The sequence below is a fragment of the Tenrec ecaudatus genome, unplaced genomic scaffold (assembly GCF_050624435.1).
Source record: "Tenrec ecaudatus isolate mTenEca1 unplaced genomic scaffold, mTenEca1.hap1 Scaffold_398, whole genome shotgun sequence".
Taxonomy (NCBI): Eukaryota; Metazoa; Chordata; class Mammalia; order Afrosoricida; family Tenrecidae; genus Tenrec; species Tenrec ecaudatus.
The window spans coordinates 92,575-115,016 of record NW_027459265.1 but is presented as its reverse complement, the minus strand read 5'-3'; the positions used below and the strand labels follow the sequence as shown (position 1 = coordinate 115,016).

Genomic DNA, 22,442 nt, shown 5'->3' with positions numbered 1-22,442 from the left:
CCATTCTTTATATTTCCTAATGTCACCTTCCAATCACTCAGATTTTAAAATTCAAAAATATCTTGGTTTTTTTTCTCCCTTAAACGTACCTCTTCTTTTTATTTTCATTGAAGCCATTTTGCTTGGGTTAGTTTACTTTCTGGAGTAGCCTCATCACACTAATCATGCTGAGTGCGTGTGCTTTATTCTTCCACATATGTATGATACTACAAAGGCCACTTCTGCATCTTCATGCCATTGTGTGTTTATTTATACTTTATTTGTGTTCATAGAATTCCCCCCATCCTGAAACGTCCAATACAATTACTACTACTTAAAACCTTTTAATCCTTCATTAACCAGAAATAACAATCTTTCCCCATTGTGAATATTTTATTTTTTCATTCCTCTATGTAAAACGGTGGGGAGGTTACTGTGTCTGGCCTCCCTGGCTTCCCTTTGCCATGAGGCCTGGTTCAGGCATGCTACTACCTCCTTCCCTCCCCATCCTTTACCTTATTCTGACACTACTGTACCTCTCAGGGTACTCCACTTCTAGGCGAGGTGTGAGGATTTATTGAAATGATTACACAGAACTCCAGACAGAACTATGGGAATTCATTAGGGAAGTCCCAGGAGCCATCCCAGATTACTAGAATCGTGTTTTTGCACTGGGCTACTCACTTCTGGGTCAGAAGTTTGGAATCACCAGCCACTCCTTGGGAGTAAGATAAGGCTTTGTCCTCCTTTAAAGCATTAGAGTTTCAGAAGTTCTGCCTTGTCCAGAAGATCACACTATGAGTCAGAATTGACTGGATGGCAATGAGGTGTGTTGTTGTTGTTGGTTGGGATTAGGGTAGTTTTTGTTGTCAGGGGCTGTTGAGTCAGTTCTGACCCATAGCACTCCTGTATAGAACAGAGCCAAACACTGCCCACCCTGAGCTCTCCTATGCTTTAGCCCATTGTATCCACGGTGTAAATAGGCTAATGGGAAGTTAATAGGTTAGCACAAATCAGGATATCTGTAAGGATACAGTCATCATCCAGAGCAACAGCTCTCAACAAACAACCAAGTCTCTCCCTGGTCTTTGGCTTCTGCTTCCATGGCCCAGAAGCACAGCTCTGCCTCACAGCTTCATAGTCCTGATGCCGCTCCTCTGTTCAGACTCGTGATCCCTTGCCTTGGCCTCAGATCATGGACTGGGTCTTTCTGTCTAGTCCATATTTCCATGCCACGCCCTCCGGTGCCTCTGGTTCAGGCCCCACCTGCTCAGGCAGAGATCTCTGATGCTCTCATCCATTGGTCCTGGGATTCTCTCTGTACAGAGATGGCTCTTATGTCCAGAGGAACAGCCATGATGGATAGGGTGGGCTTTTGTTTTTGTGTCTTTTAGCAGAGTGTAACCCCAGGAAACGAAGGGCTTGATTTGGTTCATACCCTCTACTAAATTTCGGACTTAACTCTAGCTCAATCCTGTCCATTAGATTAGCATAGAAGTCCTTCTAAAGTAGGGTTACAGTCACAGGAATAGAGTCTAGAATTCTAATACACCACATAAGAAATTGTGGCTAGGAGGGCTGTCTTAACTGACTGCATCTCATTATCTCATACTGTTTTGCAGCTTCTCTTTTTTTGACATAGGCTCCTGAGAACCATGAGGACAGAGACTTGTGACATCTTCATTTATATTCTACAGGATAATAGGCATACTACCTTGCTTAATAAGCATCACTAAAAGAATAAATGAGAAGCTCTCTCTTAACACCGAAGTATACCAGTGAAGAAATAAACTCTGTAGCCCAGCTGAGTATCCAGTTTGCAAGAGCTCAGAGTAGTGGCGATGTCCATAGGTACTGGTTCTTTCTCTCTCCCCTAATTAATACCCTAAGGGAGCGCAGCCTTACTGAGTAGGCGCTGGGGATGGGGGCAATGGGGGCACGAGGACACAGCGCCTTCCCTGGAATTATTGAATGCCTGCAAGACTGACATGCATGCAATTTTGTATAATGTGGAATAAAATTAATTTTATGAAGACATCTGAAAAGGAATACTCAAGGTATAAAAATTACTACATGATCAATATTTCATAAGCAAAGTGTTGTATATTATTCTTTTTGAAACCTGGAAAAAAAAGAACCCATAAAAGTCATTTCCCGCCCCCCACTATTTCCCTGAACCTGTGTTTAGTTAACACAGTGGTGAATGTGCACGAATTAATTGGAAGCTTTCAAGAATCTTACAGAAACAAGTACATTATCCCCCTGAGCTTCTTAGGCTTCCTAAAGGTTCACTTTCTAATGTTGGGGCAGGAACTTGGCTTCTGAATATAAAGTACAGTGTGTAAACACTACTTCCTTGGTGAACACACGCTTTATGGAATCGTGACAAAGACTGTGGTGGTTAATAAATGCTCCCAGTAGCTCCTCATAGCGGGTGCTGATCACGTGCTGGCCTCCTGAGACAGTTGGCGAGCCTATCGGGGTGTAAAACTCTATGAAATAGGGATGTTTACATTTTTGGGTTGGAAAGAAAAGGTTACATAAAATATAGAAGAGTGCATGCTACTCTGGAGACGTTAAAATGCCCAAGTGCGCAATGTAGACATGTGGTCTAGAAGTTAATTAAGCCACAATTAACGGAGTGGTGATAGTATGTAACTTTTAAAATATTGATATTTCTAGTCTCTATTTCCTGTTAGAACAGGGCTCCAACAACCCAGACAGAAAAGGAGCACATTCCTTATGATTAGAAAGGATTTTCTTCATCATTAGATGATGGGAAATTGATCGTTTTTATAGCCTGTCAAGAGACCAAGTCGTCATTACCTGGAGGGAAACACTTAAATCATCTGAAGACGGGGATTCTGCTCTGAAGGGAAGTTTGAGTTGACTGCTGGATATTTTAAGTCCCGCTCCCCAGATGGCCTGGTGAGATGTGCCGCAAAGCTGACAGTTTACAGCCTTGGGGTGGGCCGATTAGATTGGAAATGTATAGGAGGGAAGCTTGTCAAGGAAATTCAAGGAGCAGAAATGATAGGTCCTAAAGGGAATTCTAACCTGGTCCCAAGATTGAATCATAAATGCTTACATTTCATGAGCTTACACAAGTGTGCAGAAATAAGGAGGAGGGCACAAAAGAAAGGGAAAAAATGGTCAAACTTGTGGGAGGAAAAATATATCAGAAGACTCATAAAATTTCTGACTTGTCCGGCTCATCATTTATTGATTTGTGAATAAAATTTTGAAGAATTTTGGTGGTAAAAGAAACTTTTCCCAGACACATCTTCAGTGGATATCCTGGGAGCTGAGTGTGGCATGGCTTTAAAATTCTCGTTGTACGGGAAACAATCTGCATCACAAGGAATAGAAATACTTTCTTGCTTCTCGTGATCGGCTACAGCAGTCTGTCCCGGGCAGGCTGAGGATGTAGGCAGTTCTTACAGTTCTCTTGTCAAAATCGCAACTGGTAGGAGACGACTTATAGAGGGGATGCCTTCCTCGGAGGACCAGGCTACCATTGTATTTAAGCTTGTGTTGCGGTGAATAGACCGAGTCCAGGGCAATATGTGTGGCTGGGAGTAACTGTTCACAATCCAGAGCGCCACAGGCCGAGAATTTTGCATGGATATAGATGCCTTCTTGAAGGCTTATTTATATTTGTTCAAGTCACTGGTTGTTGTTAGCTTCTATTGAGTCCCTTCCTAGTCACAGCAACTCCGGAACAACAGAATGAAAGACTCAGGAACCCTGCGCCAGCCTCCCCGCTGTTCTGTTTGAGCTCCCTCTTGCAGCCACAGGTCAATCCATCCTTTACAACTGTCCCTCCCCTTTACCAGCATCGTGTCCTTTTCCAGACACTTCTGTCTCCTGACAACAGGTCCAAAGTGTAGCAGATTTCGCTTGCCGCTCTCAATTCTAAAGAGCATCTGGCTGTACTTGATCTAAGAGAGTCTTTTCTTCTGGAATTTCATGATACCGTCAACATTTTTCATCATCATAACCCCAATCCAGCCATTGTTCTTCTGCTTTCTCTATTCATTGTCCACCTTCCACAGGCACACGAGCCGACTGAAACACCGTGGCTTAAGGGAGGTTTGTCTTAGTCCTCTAACTGACATCTTGGCTCTTTCTCATTTTAATGCAAACTTTGAATCAGATTTGCCTCATTTGGTTTATTATTTAATTTCTTGGCTTCCCTTTCTATGAGCTTTGATTTGGTATCCCAGGAAAATAAGATCATTGATAACACTGATCGTCTTTTCGTTTATTGTGATGTGGTTTATTGGTACTACTGTAAGGGTTCTTGTTTCTTTTGCATTCAGTTGCAGTCTGTACTACTGAAGGTCGCAGTGGTTAATATTCATTAGCAAGTGACTCAAGTCCCCATCACTTCCTGAAGCTAGACTGTGTGCATACCGTGGGTGGTTAATCTGCCTTTCTCTAATCCTGATGCTGAAATTTTCTTCCATCTAGTCCATCTTCTCAGATTATTTGCGCAACATACAGATTGAATAAATCCAGTAAAAGGTTGCGCACCCAACATATGCCGCTCCTGTTGAAATCAACCCATACTCCCTTGTTCTTTATGAATGCTGCCTTTTGGTCCTTGTACTGGTTCTGCATGAGCACCAATAAATGTTTTCAGGCTCCTTCTTCACAATGTCATCTGTAGTTTTCTATGATCCACCTAGCCATCTTTGCTACATGTAAACATCTTTCTGGTCTTCTGTTTCCAGCCCAAGATCCATATAATATCAGCAACAATAGGCCTGGTTCCCCATCGTCTTCTGAAGCTGGCTTGAATTTCTGGTAGCCCCCTGTCAATGTAAACCTCTATTTTCAAATGATCTTTGGCAACCATTTTCTTGAAAGTGATATTAATTATATTTTTTGTTAATTTCTACATTCTACATTCAATTTTACATTCTTTAGAATTGTTTACTCTTATGGCAGATACATATTTCTTCCTGTACATTGGCTAGTTAGCTCACTACCAGATTCTTGGCACAGACTGGAACCGTATATACTCAAGTATAAGCTGACCTGAATATCCAGCAAGGTACCTAATTTTACCACAAAAATGGCATTAAAAATGTGCTGAGAAGCTCGGCTTCTACACGAGTATATGCAGTAAGGACTTCCAGAGTTAGGTGATTTGCAAACATATTTTGATCGGTGTCTTTTCAGCTCCCAGGAGCCTGGGTTTCACCCGTGTCTTCAGTGCTTCTGCCTTCAGTACAATCAGTTCTTGGTCATACTCTACCTCTAAATGATTGAAACCAAACCATTATTTCTCTTATGTTGAGTCTGTGTACCTTCTATCTTCTTTTTATGCTTCCTGTATCATTTGATATTCTGCCCAGAAAAAATAAATCCATGTTATTAAGTTAATTGCAACAGGGGCACCCTCTATTGAGTTTCCCAGGCTATGAATTTTTACAGGAGCAGGTAACCTCATCTGTCTCCTGGAGAATAGCTGCTGGGTTTGAACTGCCAACCTTGTACTCTGAAAGCCAATGATTGCAAATCAAGCCTTGAATTTATCTCACTTAGAAGATAATCTATTCTACGTATACAATCAAATCTCTATATAGGCTCACTCCCATTGAGTTGGTTCAGACTCACAGCAACTGTGTAGGACAGGGTGGAACTGCTCATGTGGCTTCTGAAGCTGTAACACTTTATTGGAGCAGAAAGCCTCATTTTGACCCTGAGCAGTAATTAGTGGTTTTGAACTGTTAACTATGCAGTTAACAGCCAAACACAAAACCTCTATGCCACCAGGGTTCCATATATAACAGTAGATATTACATATTCAACTATAGGATATTAGTGGATATTTTACTTTCAAAACTATCTTTTTATCAGTGACTTTTAATGGGCAAAATATTTATAGAGGCACATATTTACATTTATTGGAGTTAGTTTACACAGACTAATTCAAGCAGATGAACCATCAAGCATTTGTAACAAAGTTAAAAAGACAAACAGGATAGTTCCTGGCAACTGACAACCTTCAATGATTTGAAGGGTGTTGATATTATTTTGGTGAAACCCAAGGCCTTGGATTAAAAATAGGAAAATAACTCCTTTCTTCCCAGTCGTACCTATCTCTGTACAGTAGAACCCCGGACCTCGACGCTAATCAGTTATAGGAGGAGCATCAAGATGCGATGCAGTTGAGCTCTGATTCAGTTTTTCCCACAAGAGACAACTGAGCATGGATTAATCTGTTCTTGACCACCAAGTGTTTACCTTAACCTTACCTTTTTTTATCAAACATTACACAGAAATTTCAAAGTGAATGCGTTCAGAGTTAAATTATATAATTTAAACAAGAAACACAACATTTAAAAGTTTCTAACAACTACAGTCTGACCCACACCTTGAGATTGATGAGGATCTGGATCTGTGGACACGGATGTGGAGAGAGAGTCACTGTTTGGGCAAATCAACTGGGAGCTGCTTTTGAGGTGTTTTCCCTTCTTTGCCTTTGTTTTTACTAGGACCTGGCTGGCTTTCTTAAAAAAAGAAAAACATATTCTGTTTAATATGGTCTGTGGTTGGCATTTCCTTATCTGTTTTCTAAAAGGGTTTACTAAATTATCATCAACAATATCAATAACAAGGTTAACCAGTTCCTTATCATGATAATTCTTTTCAAAATACTCTTTTTTTTGAACCCATGTTTTTTTTATTATCTAAAAACAGTACAGAAAGCCACGAAAACTAAGAAAAGAATAGCAAAAACGCTTGGAACGCAGCCGCAAAAGGTTTAAACAAGGCCTAGACTGACAATGCCAGCTAACGCACGTGACCGAACCACGAACTGCTTCCTTTACAAAAATCACGTGCGTCGGGTCAGGTTCTGATGTTTTGTTTGAGCTCTGATGCAAAATGCTCTCTACATTTCGCATCAAAATCCAATTATGTCGCTCACTGATGCAGTCGAGTACCGGGTTCTACTGTAGATAGATTTTAACCTTTTCCCCGGTGAAGCATGTTGATGGCAGCAGTTTCTGTTTTGGGTGCTATTTGTAAAGCATCAGGTAGGCGGTTATTACTGTTATTGTCCGTGTTAGGCGCCATGGAATAGAGTCTATTGTACTTACCCCCAGCCTGGACGTCGCCCAGCCACCATTCGGAGGTTGGAGCCCATGGTTGCAGGCAGTCTGCATCCTGGTTGGCAAGGGTCTTTCCGTCTGTTTGGTTTTGCCTTTCTACCATGCATACGGTGACCTCTTCCAGGACTTAGCTCTTGATAGCAAGATCAAAGTCCATTAGAAATGTCTTGCCAACCTCACTTCTTTGTAACATTTTCAATGCACTTCTTCTAAGCGATCCCTCCTCCTTTTTCTGGTACTGCGGGCTACCTTCCACAGCCTCTCTCAAGTGCCCCCGTGCTTTGGCTTTCCTTACTCAGCGCCGAACTTCCCCTGCCTATGAGGCCACTGGAAATACCAGGACTGGAGTCAGGTGCCCTTGATTTTCAAAGTGATGTTCTTACTCATCCCCATTTGAAGAGGTTTCTGCCGCAAGTTTGTCCTGTGCAGTATGTCTCTTCACTTCTTGACAGCAGTTCCATGAACATTGATCTAAGGAAGATGAAATCCTTGACCACTTCCATCTTTTCTTCATTTATCATGGTTTTATCTACTTGAAAGATCCAGGATTCAGTGTCCCGTGCACCTCAGGCCTTGGCCAGGGTCCCGAGATGCATTCAGAACCCTGGTCAATGTGGTCCATCCAGTGCATACTGGCAAAGGCACTTCCCCCCTCCCCCCCCCCACCCTGCCGACTGTCCCCCAAAGCATTTCCACTCATTCTTTCCCACACCGGGAAGTCAGGCCTCTCGCTTTCCCTACCGACAGGTATGGCTTGTGTTCCCGGGTTATGTTTGCTCCCTTTCCCTTGCGTTGTTTGTTCCCTTACGTTGTTTTCCCATGTGTATGTCTGCTCTCTCTGATAGGGCTGTCTACCCGGCCCTGGGGGGGAGGGGGACCTCATCAAAGATGAACATGTCAGCCTCTTATTAGACACCTCTACCCTCTTGACCCGTTGATCCCACCTGAGGTGAGGCACCCTCAAGCCTGGTGACCTTAGGAAATCTAGAACAGAGGGTGTATGGTTCGTTGGCACCGGTCAGCCTCTCTACCAGACTGTATGGCCCTCAGCCAATAGATGAGAGTCCCACAAGTGTGAACTTTGATGCTTTTTCCTCCAGCCGCGGTCTCATAAAGGGCTCGTCCATGCGTGCAAACTAATTTCACTCAGCAGACTGACTTCCAGCTCCTTCCACATCTGAAGGTGTGTCATGGATTCACAGCTGTTTTTTTGGGATGTGTATGGTTCCATTGTTTGTATATACCCGTGTTTCTTTATCCAATCATCTACTGGTAGGAATTTAGCTGTTTCCAGATTCTTGCTATAGTGAACTATGCTGCCATGGAAACGGGGGCCCAAACGTCTGTTGTAATCTGCTTCTTGTTTGCGTTGGGTATATGCCCAGTAATGGTATTGCTGGATCATATCATTTTTCACTTGTTTGGTTTTTTCACAATTGGTTTTTATTCATTATGGTTTATCATATCACATAATTATGATGCAGAAGTAATAGCAGGTATGAATATGGTAAGTTACTTCAAAGAAACAATTCAGACACTTTTATGATGAGTTACATTGTCTACACCTTACCACAATGACATATTACTAGAATGTATTTGCTATTGCTATGTGTTGTCTGTTAATCATCTGTGTTAGGTGTCATCATATCACCTTGACAGTGGCTGTACTTATCTACAAGCCCACCAGCAGTGGATCAGAGTTCCAATCTCACCACACCCTCTCCAGCATTTGTTGTTCTCAGTCTTTTTGTTCTTTTTTTTTAAATTGGTCAGTAGTTTTGGGTGTTAGGTGGTATCTTATGATTGTTTTGGCTTTGTTTTATTTGTTTGTTTGTTTTTACTTACTTTATTGGGGGATCTGATGGCTAGTGACCCGAGAGCATTCCTCAGGTGTTTATTAGCCTTTTGAATGTCATCCTTGGTTCTTGCTCACCTTCTCAGGGGATCATTAGTTGTTGTTTTTTTATTGTTGTAGATTTTTACATACTGTAGATTTTAGTAATTAGTCATTTGTTTGTTGCGTCATTACTAAATATCTTTTCCCAGTATGTGGGCTCTCTCTTTACTCTTTTAAGGAAGTTTTTTTTTTTTTTACATTTTATTAGGGGCTCATAGAACTCTTATCACAATCCATACATATACATACATCAATTGCATAAAGCACATCCATACATTCCCTGCCCCAATCATTCTCAAAGCATTTGCTCTCCACTTAAGCCCTTTGCATCAGGTCCTTTTTTCCCCCTCCCTCCCCGCTCTCCCCTCCCTCATGAGCCCTTGATAATTTATAGATTGTTATTTTGTCATATCTTGCCCTATCTGGAGTCTCCCTTCCCCCTTCTCTTAAGGAAGTCTTTTGATGTACATAAGTGTTTAATTGTTAATAGGTCCCACTCATCTATTTTGTCTTCCATGGATTGTGATTGGTTTGTTATCTCTGATAGCCCATATATTCCCTGCCCTAGGGCACTTTACAATTGCCCCCAATTGTCTCCTGAATGACCCTGATAGCTTTGGGATTTACATTCAGGTCTTTTATCAACCTTGAGCTTATCCTTGTGCATGTGGTGAGATATGGGCCTTGTTTCATTCTCTGCAGGTGCATAGCCAATGTTTCAGCACTGTTTATTCAAGAGGGTATCAGCTTCCCAATTAAAGCCTTTTGGACCATTGTCAAAAATCAGTTGCCTGTATGCAAATGTTTTTACTTCTGTGTTTTCTGTCCTGATCTTTGGTGGGTGTTTCTGTCATTATACCAGTACCAGACTGCTTTGACAGCTGGTACTGGTTTTGAGGTCAGGGAATTCAAGACCACCTAATTTCTTTTTTTTTTTGGACTTCTTAGCTTATCCTGGGCTGTTTTCCTCTCCAAATGAAGTTGGTAATAATTTTTTTCCATTTCTTTGAAGAATGATGCTGGGATTTGGATCGGGATTGCACTGAATCTGTAGATTGCTTTAGGTAATACTGATATTTTCACAATATTGAGTCTTCCAATCCATGAATATGGGTATCCTTCCATTTTTGTAGATCCCCTTTAGTCCTTTGGAGTAATCTGTAGTTTTCTTCATACAGATCTTTTATTTTTTTATTAGATTTATTGCTAGGTAACCAGCTTCTGTGCGGCTACTGTGAATGATATTGTTGCCCTGAAATCTTTCTTGGTGTTGCCCCCACTGGAATATAGGAATCCCATTGATTTCTGCTTGTTAATCTTGTATCCTGCTATACCACTAAACTGCTCTGTTGTTTTCAATATCCTATTGTGGACTCTTGTGATTCTCAATATATAAAATCACATTATCTATAAATAGCGACAGTTTCACTTCTAGTTTAGCCACGTGCACTCCCTTATTTCTCGCTGTTGTCTTAGGGTATTAATAGGCTAGGATGTCTAGCACAGTGTTGAATAAAAGTGGCGATAAAGGACATCCTTGTCAGGTTCCCATATTCAGAGGAAATATTTTCAGCTTTTCTCTATTGAGTGTAGTATTGGCTATAGGATTTTTGTATATGGCTTTTACTATATTGAGACTTTTCCCTTCTGTCTTCTTGAAAGTTTTTATTAGGAATGGGTGTTGGATATTATATTATCAAATGCTTTTTCTGAATCAGCTGATTTAATCACATGCTTCTTATCCTTTTTCTTGTTAACATGGTGCTTTACATGCATTATTTTTCAAATATTGAACCATCCCATCATCCCTGGTATGAATCCCACTTGGTCATGATGTAAAAATCCTCTTTTTACAATATACATGTCATTGCCTTTGAATTTGACATCTTAACGTGGTAAATTGTAGGATTGATTCAGAATGGTCAATGCTAAACCATTTCTGGTGACTAATGGCTAGGATATCCATCCTTTTGCTTTCCATTTGATTTCTGAGAACTCACAATTTTCCTAGATTCAAACAACATCACACATCTCATATTAGGGTTATTAATACATATTTGCAGCTTCTGCTCCTCATTGTGAGTCACGCTTCAGCAGCTACTAGTCTTGCAGGCTGCACTCCATCTCCATTATTATGCTCAGCTGTACTTTTGAGAAGGCAGCTCTTCAAGGCATATTTTGAGTGACTTCTAACTTGAGTGGCTCATCATCTTGTGCTATATCTGTGAATATCCCCCTACTAATCATAAGGTTTTCAGTGTATCACACAATGCTCTGCTACTATTTATAAGGTATTCCACAGCGAATCCCTTAGAAGTTGAGAGCTGATTTCTTTTTTATAGCCTATTCCTAGTCTGGAAACTGTTGAAAACTTCTCACCTCAGGTGATCCTACTGGTATTTGACCCATCTTCTAGCAGTACAGCAACCTGCAATCTACCACAGTACAAGAAACTGACAGCTAGCAGTATTGACAAAGTGATTACTTAATTTTAAACCTAATGCTTGAATGAATGGTCTCTAAAAGAGGTAGACAAGCCTACAGTGATATCGCAGGTGTACCTTAATTTGAAGCCCTGTATGTGGGTGGTTCTTTTCATGTATTTTATCAATTTATCATTTTATCTACTAAAATAATATAATATGCCTCCCATTTCTTATCAAAGTGTAAAACATACGGTAAAGTAACGTAATATCAGGACTCGCATGGCTCTGTACCTCCCTGCTTCACAATCTTTCTCAAATGATGTGTGTTAAATCGCTGAATGTAACCATTCGTTGCTGGGGTAGAAAAATGTTCAGTATAAGATACATTTTGAGGAAACTAGGAGGTTTTCTATGAATTTATTTGCTGTTTCCAAAATCTACAGTAAGAATGTTGTCTTCAATTCTAGCCCTGTTAACCATTTGTACATTCTTTGTTACCTCTGTGTGAGCCGAAGGCCTATTCAGTACGAAATGACTCTTTAACAGAGGGAAGGAAAGGCCAGGGGGGGATAAAAGATATGTAAACTAATTTTCTTATATATTACCTGTGACCTGAGCAGCATTTTATATATATATATTTCATTTCAAAATAACTGAAATAATTTGTTGTTTTATGAAATTATTGTAAACAATGATCTTGTGCTTTCTGATAGCAGAAAGCTTTACAAGTAACGCATGAATTAATATCCACTTATCTAGTCTCTGCTTTTTTGTGTGAAAGTTATGGTGAATAATTTTTTTGCTATTTACTAGATGACTCCACATAGGTAATGTTAGCTGTCAATAGCCGGGTCTTTAGTGTTTTCCTATGTAGATATTTAGACTAGATCAGACTTCCTGGGTCCCTAGCTCTATCACTTACTAGCTTTGAAAACTTGGATAGCTATACAGGCATGTATATATATAATTACATTTATATGCAATGACAGGGTACTAGAGCTCTACACGTATATTTATTTATAAAGTATTACAGTAGCAGATGAACATTGGGCCTCCACTCAAGTACTCCCTCACCCCAAGAACAATGTTTTACTAACACGGCACTCTGTGATGTTCACCTGCTCTGACATGATTGCTGAAGACAAAATGGGTGCATAAGCAAATGTGGTGAAGAAAGCTGATGGTGCTTGACTATCAACAGATATAATGTTATTGGATTGGGGAAAGGAACGCGAGCTCACCTTGGGCGCACGGAAGAATTACAGCCAGTTGAGATGCAAATGCGGCAAACGGAGTTTTATTTTTCTATCTCGAGCTAGGGCTTTCTTCCCTACACTGCCCAGCGCAGCGGGACCCAGCGTCCAAAAGGGAATCAGCCCCGAGTTCTTTGTTCCCTGGGCTTTTATGGGGCTAGGGACCGGGGGCAGTCCAGTGTTGCTGTTCTTTAAACTTATTGGAGAAAACTTCTGGCATCAGCGTTGTCCAGTGGTGGTTGGTGAGTAGTTCTGCACGTATTTTCTTGACTGGTCAATTGGGGGTGGTGGTCGCTGCTCCCTACTGGTCCGTCTGGGACAGGTGATGCCGTCTCTGATAGAATTACCTCAGTGTCCAGGAATCTGAAATTAGAGCTTAAGCCTGCCCCAGACTTTGGTTTTATACGGCCTGTCATGGTGCTAGTGCTGGCAGTTGTAAACCAGGACCCCACAGTGTCAGGGGTCTTAAAGGCTTGAAGAAAAACAAGTGGCCATCTGGCTGAGAAACAACAAAGCCCACATGGAAGAAGCACATCAGCCTGCGTGATTGCGATGTGTTGATGGGATTAGGTATCAGGCATCAAAGACCTCAAATAAAACAAACAAATTAAAGCATATCAATGGGAATGAGGGGGAGGGCAGAGTGGAGACTCAAAATCCTTCAATAGTAAATTGGACAACACGTGTCAGAATGGTCACAAGGAAGAGAAGATCCAGTCAGGGTACAATATAGCACCGATTAAACCCACAACCTTCCTCTGGTTCTTTACTTCTTCCTCCTCCCCCACTATCATGACCCAATTCTATCTTAAAAATCTGGGTAGACCAGAATTTGCATACTGGTACAGTATACACATTGAATCCAGAACAGATAACCCCCTCAGGACCAATAAGGGGTGAAAGCGATACTAGGAGGGTAAAGTTGGGGGGTGAGTAAGGGAAATACCATCACAATGACAGACATCTGGTCCCCAATCCCAGGGGGATGGATAGCAGAAAAGTGGGTGAAATGAGACAGCAGAAATTTAGACATGAAAAAAAGAGAGACAATAATTTACAAACTATCAAAGGGGCATAGGGGAGCAAAAGTGGGGGATGGAGGAGGAAAAAAATGAGGAACTGATGCCACAGGCTCAAGTAGAAAGAAAATGTTTTGAAAAAGATGATGACAAGATATGTACAGATGTGTTTGACACAATGGACATTTGTATAGGTTATGATAAGAGCTGTATGAGCCCTCAATACAATAAAATTAAAATGAAAATATATATCTTATTTATTGGGTCCTTATAAATTAAAATGTATAAACTTTTTGATAACTATTTAACACTGTATGTGTTCTGTCAGCATTATCATCATAGTTATCTTCATCATTACCACATCACAAACATCTTTCTAGTCTGCCTAGTGTTGGGAAGATAATGAATCCTGTCTAGCCTTAATGAAGCAAGATCATAATTTTAAATGACAGGTTGTCCTTATTCACATGAACTCATTCATGAAACAAATACTTAACAGAAAATTTGCTGGCCAAGTTTCTATGCCCGAGGGATAGTGCGAGCAACAAGATAGATACATTTCTGCTACCGTGGAGCACATGTTCTGTGACGAGACAACAGAAAACAGACAAATACGTAAAATAATAAATGGGTAATATAAACAATAAAATATGTGACACAATAAAATTGGGATATTTTAATTTTAAAGAATTCTGTTTTGATGAAATATATGCAATAACATGTATAATAAAACATTTCATTTTCCCTGTGTTATCAAATGACATTAATTACATTTAATTATTGTATAAAATGATCATTATCTATGTCCAATTGTTTTCATTCCCCTTAGCAAAATCTCTGTATCCCTCAAGAAATACCCATTTGCATTCCCCTTCAACACAATGAAAGTTGGTTTCCAAACATTTGCTTATTCTTGATATTTTTTTTAAATGACCTTGTTCTTTTTTTTTTTTTAATTTTAACAATTTATTGGGGCTCATACAATTCTTTTCACAGTTCGTTCATACATATACATACATCAATTGTATAAAGCACATCTGTACAGTCTTTGCCCTGATCATTTTTTCTCTTTTCTTCTTTTAAATTTTATTAGGGACTCATACAACTCTTACCAGAATCCATACATATACATACATCAATTGTATAAAGCACATCCATACATTCCCTGCCCCAATCATTCTCAAGGCATTTGCTCTCCACTTAAGCCCCTTGCATCAGGTCCTCGTTTTTTCCCCCCCTCCCTCGCCATTCCCCCCTCCCTCATATGCCCTTGGTAATTTACACATCGTTATTTTGTCATATCTTGCCCTATCCGGAGTCTCCCTTCCCCCCTTCTCTGCTGTCCCTCTCCCAAGGAAGAGGTCACATGTGGATCCTTATAATCAGTTCCCCCTTTCCAACTCACTCACCCTCCACTCTCCCAGCATCGCCCCTCACACCCTTGGTCCTGAAGGTATCATCCACCCTGGATTCCCTGTACCTCCAACCCTCATATGCACCAGTGTACAGCCTCTGCCCTATCCAGCCCTGCAAGGTAGAATTCGGATCATGGTAGTTGGGGGGAGGAAGCATCCAGGATCTGGGGGAAAGCTGTGTTCTTCATCGATACTACCTCACACCCTAATTAACCCATCTCCTTGATATTTTATATAACTTGTTTATACATATTCTTTTTATTCATGTAATCCATATAGCAAGTCTTTTCATGTTTCATACATATCATAGCACACATCAGGACTTTTTCTTTATGAGTTACAACTCAATGAATGTCTGTATCACATGGTATTTGTCTATTTCTCTGTTGATGGACATATCCGTTTTCCTTGTTTCTATCTTTTGGTTATTGTGGATAACACTGCAGTGGACATTGGTGGACAAGTATTTCTTTGATTTACAAAGATTGTTAGCTCAAAGCAATTTGAATGCTGTAGCTAATTTACTATTTTCCCTTTCTACTTTTGTTTCTGTTGTTGGTTTCTGTTCATCTGGCTTTAGCCATCCATCATTACTTGGAACATCACGTTGACTACGTGCCTACCTTTTTGTCCAGATTTTGTTCTGTTATAGTAATGATACTTAATGTGAGTAGGCAGACGCCCGTAGTATTTTCCCTGACTTGCTAAGTATTCATATTAACCACATTAGTTATACTTACATTGTTTTATCTGTATTTGAGTAAACATTGCTTCTCAAAGATCTAGCACAAAACTTATGTAGTGAGGTGATATAATATTAATAACTAACACCCATATACGTTGTTTATACGTGTCATGCAGTGGATTCTTACTCATAGCGACTCTGAGAACAACGCAGACTTGTCCCATTGGGTTTCTTAGGCTGCTTGAATGTTAACTGAAAAATCAGCAGTGTGAACTCACCAGCTGCTTAATGCAGCAAAGAGGCATCAATCTACTTCCGTGAAATTCTTAACATTGGAAACCCTGTGCGGCAGCTCTGCCCCAGCCTGCAGAGTTGCTCTGAATTGGTTTGAATTGACAGCCATGGGCAATACTGATGTGAGCAGAGCGCAGGGCTGTGCTCTATGGAGCAGCCAGTAGGTTTGAACTACTGACCTTTTGATCACTAGCTGAACTCTTAACCATGGAGTTATCGGGGTTCCTAACACATGGTGCTTAGTATTTTTAAGATTCTGTTCAAACAATTTGCATTTGTTAATTAATTTAATCTTGGGAGCAGCCATATGAAATATGCACTCAAGGAATGTGAGATGAGAGGAGCACTGAGATCGTTGTCCCAGGGATACCTGGACAGTAATTGGCAGACACACTGTTTGAGGCCAGCAGTCTGGTGCAGAGTTTGAACTGTTAGCCAGTATTCCAAAGTCTCCAGTCCCACAACAATTCTATTCCGCATGGAGCCAGGGGTGCATTCAGTAGCTATGTCACTCTACATTTATACTTTATTATGCTTATTAATGTCATATCTTCCTTATTAGTTTATAAACTTATAGTGGAACTAATTTTTATTTACTTTGTAGATGGCTCAGTATGATTTTTATTTCACCCAAATTATAGCTTATTATTGTTCTGAGATATTCTTTCCAAGAATTTTCTATTCTGCAACGATCAGTATTGCATCCATAAAACTTTCAGATCTACAAAACAAATAAAGTTCTTCCAAGTGGTATACGTGTTCTTGCTTTTGTTTAAGGCATATTTTAAAATAAATTACAAGAATACACTGTGTTTTATTGGTGTCAGAAAATTTTGGAATCATATCACTAGGTTCAAATTCTTTTATTTTTTAAATATGTTTTCTACAGGGTGCTGCTTTAATTCGAATGCTGGCTAATTTTATGGGCCATTCAGTGTTTCAAAGGGGTTTGCAAGTAAGTAAATTGCTTTGTTTTCTCTTAAAATTTTTCTTATTTTATGCTATGCAGATGTTTTACAGTTTAAGAAATTACTGATATAAGATTACTAAATGGTATGGAAAAGTTTAAGATGTATAAGGTTAGCATCATCTTTCAATATGAGAAATGAAACTTATAAATACCATGTTCTCAATAGCACCAGAATAAGCTTGAAGTATTGTGTGATTGAGAATATGTTTAATTTTCATTTTAAATTAAAATTGTAAGAGCCCAAATAATTGATATAAAATATTTAGAATGCCTACTTCTCTCTTTTTTCTCCACTGATAAGTTTATGTAAGGTAAGAAGTGATAATAACCTTAGGAAAATTATATTGTGAAGAAAAATCTTAATAGTATTTTCAGCTACGTGTATTTTGTGTTTCTGTTGCTCCGCTGTTGATATATATATATATAGATAGATAGATAGAGATTGTTATTTATCTGATGATCATTTAAATTTTTCTTTTTAATTAGAAAATACAGTGCTGTACAAATTAAAGGAAAATAAACAATTTTATCAAAATGTATTTGCAGTAGGAAGTATGAGATTTAGGAGTAAATTTCTTAGAAAAAGAGGCTTCTTAATGGCTTTTAAAGTAAATACAAATACAGAAAAATAAAACCTTTACTCCATTGAAATCTGCTAGAGCAAATCATGTTCCTAGCAGCTGTGATTGATGAATTATTTATGATGCATCCTGCTACTTAGAAGTGTCCTTTAAAGTAAATTGATGTTCACCTGAAATACAATTATGCTAAGACAGAGAGAGCTATCAATCTTACCTGTTCTTAGTAAGCTTTCATTTTAAAATTTTAATAAACTACATCTGAGATCAGGTCATATTTTAGTAGTATAATTCTATGTTTACCCCCCACAATTTTTAAAGGTAAAATACAAAGCAAGAGTTAACTATGTTTTGACAAGGCTAGTTATACGTAGCACAACAAAGCAAAACTATAAATTTCCTGAAGAATAATTTCCCTTAGAAAATATTTTCACAGATTTGTTCCAGCAGTGGTTGGAAGTTACTTTACTCAGCTCCTTCCATTAGGGAAACCTTCAGAATAGCTGAATCCATGGAACCTATTTTGTTGGGGAGAAAGGGTCTGTTCTGATCACATAGTTGGATTTCTCCCTCCTCTCGAGGAGCGCCCTCCAAGAATATCAGAGGAATGTCCTTCTCTACCGCCATTTCTTTGTTTTCCCCATTGATGTTGTAGCATGACAGTTCTTGAAAAAATCTAAACTTGTATAAGAGCAATACAAATTGAATTTGATTTCTTGGTAGCTAGTTGATGTGAAATCATTTTCTGAGTACAGTTTTTGTTCTTTTTCTCATCTGTCTGTATAGATTTGCTCAGCAGATTGAATAATCATAGTTATTTTATTTGGAAAGGATTATTATTTTGCAACCTTTTTTGCTTTATTTTGTCATATTTTCCTTAGTATGCAAAATGTGTACATTTTAAACATATCCTTTTATATTGAAGTATATTTAATAGACTTCAGATCAAGTATATCTGAAAAAACTATTCATCTGATTCTCATTACATTAAACTTGGATATAAAACTTGTTTTAATGTGTTACTTATCCTCTGAAACTTGATTTGGCTTTAATTTTCAAGTAAGGGGCTCTATGTTTGTCCACATTGCATTTTATTTGCATTGTGACATCTCATTGGTCAGATAGATCTGTATCCTTCAGTACTTCACTTTCAGCTTTATTTATACTCATCACTCAAACTGATTTAGTGTATCACCAGCAGTTTGGATTAGTGTACAGTAGATCTCTATGTCGGGGTGATAAATTATCATCTCCTGAGCATGAAGATGTATGGGATACATTTTGAAGATGACCTCCTGAACAGACACTTCATGTCATGATGCTGACGGGTCAGAGTTGATATTAATATGCTTCCTTTCCAAAGGGGCTCAGGGGAGTATTGGTTTGCATGTTGTTGAGACAGCTAAGCCTGGCTGTCAGGGTTTACCTCGGCTGGACAAACGATGAATTCTTTTCATAATAACTATGACTATTTTCTGTTGACAAATAGAATTTTTTCATTTGCAAATAGACACTAGATTATGTTAACAGTTATAGGCAATATAAAATTTAAAATTGTATGTTTTTTCCTTTTTTTTTTTTCGTTCCACCTCCCTACTCTTCTGGTCTCACTTGAGCATGCTCAAGCTTGTTCTGCCATCTGTCTGCCTGCCGGTCTATCTGTCTATCTCTTCTATTTATTCTCTGTTGTTTTATTTTTTGTATTTGCAGCTTTGTCTTCATGGTCCACACATGAAAAACATTACAATGATATTTTCTGTTAATTTTCTATATACCTAAATTTTTCTTTTCTGGAAGTTTCGTGTAATATTTGACAGTAAAATTTTGAGAGAAGAAACATTGAATCCTTTTGTTGTTGAGTTAATATACCACTTATAAACAACATACATATATTTAAAGTAGGTTGCTTATATTTTTCCAAATGTGCACTCTCTATATTGTTCTTAAGATTGCATTTCCCAAAATAATAGCAAACATATTTCAGAAAGCATGACACAGTGAAATGAATACAGAGCAAAAATGATAGTCTTATTTATTTAAAAAATATTGGTGGGATTTCTGCAAAACACTAAATCTCCCTTATCCTCTGGTTCCAAAGTTTACAATTCAAAAGTTGAACTAGATAATCTCTAAGAGCCTTTCCATGTTTCATCATCTCTGAATCCAAATTTTATTTAATTTGATTTGCTAGTTAGACAACTTGACTTTCATGTGAAACTAGTGTTCATAACTTGATGTGGAGAAATGTGAATAGATGGGCAAAAATATGCCACTGCTCTTCTTGAAGCTTGATTTAGATTCTGAATATTAACTCCATTTGACTTCTAGGGCATATAATACCTTAATTTTAGTCCATCAGACCAGCATTTATTGTTATGGAGAGTTTTGATAGTGACTTATTTCTTTTTGTCAATATTTGACATATATATTTGTTTGATTTTAGTTACCTAAAATCATTTCATGATTTGCTATGGATAATTTACATTTTCATAGTTAAGACTTTATCTGTCTTAAATTATGTTTTCGAAAAACTAAACAGTGCTTGGTGAATTTTACTGGATATTCTATCTCAATGATATTCCTTTTTAACCTGACAGGACACCTTCTTAAGTACCCATCTTTGAAGGTTTGCTTCAGGAAACCATAGCTGGTATATAATGCAGTAGCAAAGCATTGCAATATCATTCTAATATTTCAAGCACCAAGGGATTTAGCATAGAGAATATGGGTTTTATAAAATAGTTGGGAGGGATAAAAGAGTAAAAATGGGGAAGACTTCATAAAATCAAAACATTCAGGAAACACTATAAAATAACACTCATTTGCTTAGTTGCCAGCCGTACACCTGGAAGCCACCAGCAGTACCTTCTTCTGCACTTGACTAAGGGAAGTGTTTCTTTCTTAGTGCCTTCCCGATAGCTTGTGCCTGCTTCTCACCTGACAGACATTTGCCTTGGAGCCAATTAGCAAGGGATTCTGAGAAATGTGGCACCCAGGCCTCCAGCCTGCACAGTGCTCAACAGGGTATAGAAGGTAGCAAGGGGACAGGTGAGCTGACGACAGACAATTGAACAAACGTAATCGATCCATTTTGTTGTTGTTTTACTTTAGTGATTTTATTATTATTTGTACTATATATGTAGCTTTTTGTATTACGATACAGAGCTTTTTTATTTTCTTTTGTTACTTTAGTGATAGCTCCATTATTTTTGTTCCTTCCCTAATCATTGTATTACTTACTGCAGAAACATGTTCCCATTTCCACCGGGTTTGTAATCTCCAGGCCCCTCTGGGGAGGGACTGGACTGGCTTGGTGGTGTCAGGGTGAATCAGTACTGGTATGATATGTCTGAAATTTCCAACTATCTAATTATGACACTTCTAAAATAAGCGCTGACGAAAAAGACAGGGGAATTGACTATTATAAAAGTTTTCTGTTTTTAATTAACTTAATATTTTATACTTCTGGTTTACGTGATCAAACTGTTGGCTCTTCAGTCTACTCCCTTCACCCCCCTCCTACTAGGATATGATAAATATATGGAGAAGAAATTAAGCAGCAGTTTTTCTAAATTACATTTAATTTAAAATCAAATATGCACGGGACAAAAAGCCCATCTGGAAAGTGAGCCAGTATGGCGTCCCAACCTGTATGTCTTCCTCACTGTAAGTGTCTGTCCAGTGAGAATTGTTGTTAAAAAAAATTACTGCAGGCTGTGTTCCCAATGGAGACTTAAATAGAGTTAGTGAAAACGCAGTAAAGAATTAGCAATAACTAGAAAGTCTCCTTGCACGTCGGGAACAAGTTATGCATCATATAATGCTACCTTTGAGGCCTCATTTTTGACTGTGTTATGCATATATCAAACAGCTTCCTAGACCAGTCTGTGAAGAGAAACTCGAAGCATCACTTTGGGAGGTCTGTATTCGTTCTCTACCGATCACAACACCCCAAACTCGTGCCGTAACCTCATTACTACCCTTTCCGCGCGTGGACAAGTTTCCGTGCTCAGTGCTGTTTTCCTTTCTTTCCCCGGGGTAACTGGAAATATAAATGTAATGTAAGTGTGCTCCTCTTTCGTCTCTCTATAAATTCTTGGTGATTGGACATGTCCCTCTGCAATGTCTCTTGCAACTCAAACCTTCAAATCCATTACAAATATTATCAAACAACATCCTTTGGTAATAGTTACATCTCTAATTTGCCAGAGTCTGTGCGGTTTCCATGCACACGCCTTCATCGTTACGCAGAGGAAGCAGTGTATGAGGTTAACGTGGGGGTGGGATGGGGGACGATCAACAAAGCAGGACAAACGAACTGGGATCTACTGCCTTTGTGCCATTCTTTCTTCCTAATTTGAGTCCGTTTAGTTCAGATCCTAGTTCTAGAAGAACTCGCAGGATTACTTTTAAAGTAACCAATTCAGGTGCTGATTCTTTGGACTTTTAAAATTACACGAGTCCTTTTAACTTCATTTATATTTGTTTTAATCTCCCTAATTACATTTTCTCTTGTTTTTCGCCCAGTAATAAAATAGTAAAGCTATAATTATAGGATCCTTAGATAACATTGATTGGCCCAGTAGCTATTACAAAAATAATTAGTATGTAATACTATTGCTTTTTCCTTTCAAACAAAACAATAATGTTTTAATGATTTGGGCCTGGTTGTACCATTCTTCATGTTGTTATGAGTCCACATGAGGGAATTAAAATTGTGAAGAAAGATCATTGTTAAGCTTGATATAAACCCAAGCCCTAAAATCTATGTCAGAAAGTGGGTCACCTTCCTGCTGAACCAG

General features: G+C 38.9%; 1 protein-coding gene across 1 annotated transcript in view; it reads left to right on the top strand.

Moving 5' to 3' along the window:
- Positions 1-22,442, top strand: part of LOC142436553 (thyrotropin-releasing hormone-degrading ectoenzyme-like) — a 184,874-nt gene that overhangs the window by 78,298 nt on the left and 84,134 nt on the right. Inside the window, exon 5 of the mRNA XM_075540127.1 lies at positions 16,982-17,047. Coding sequence (XP_075396242.1) covers positions 16,982-17,047 — 66 coding nt within the window. The remainder of the gene's footprint in view (positions 1-16,981; positions 17,048-22,442) is intronic.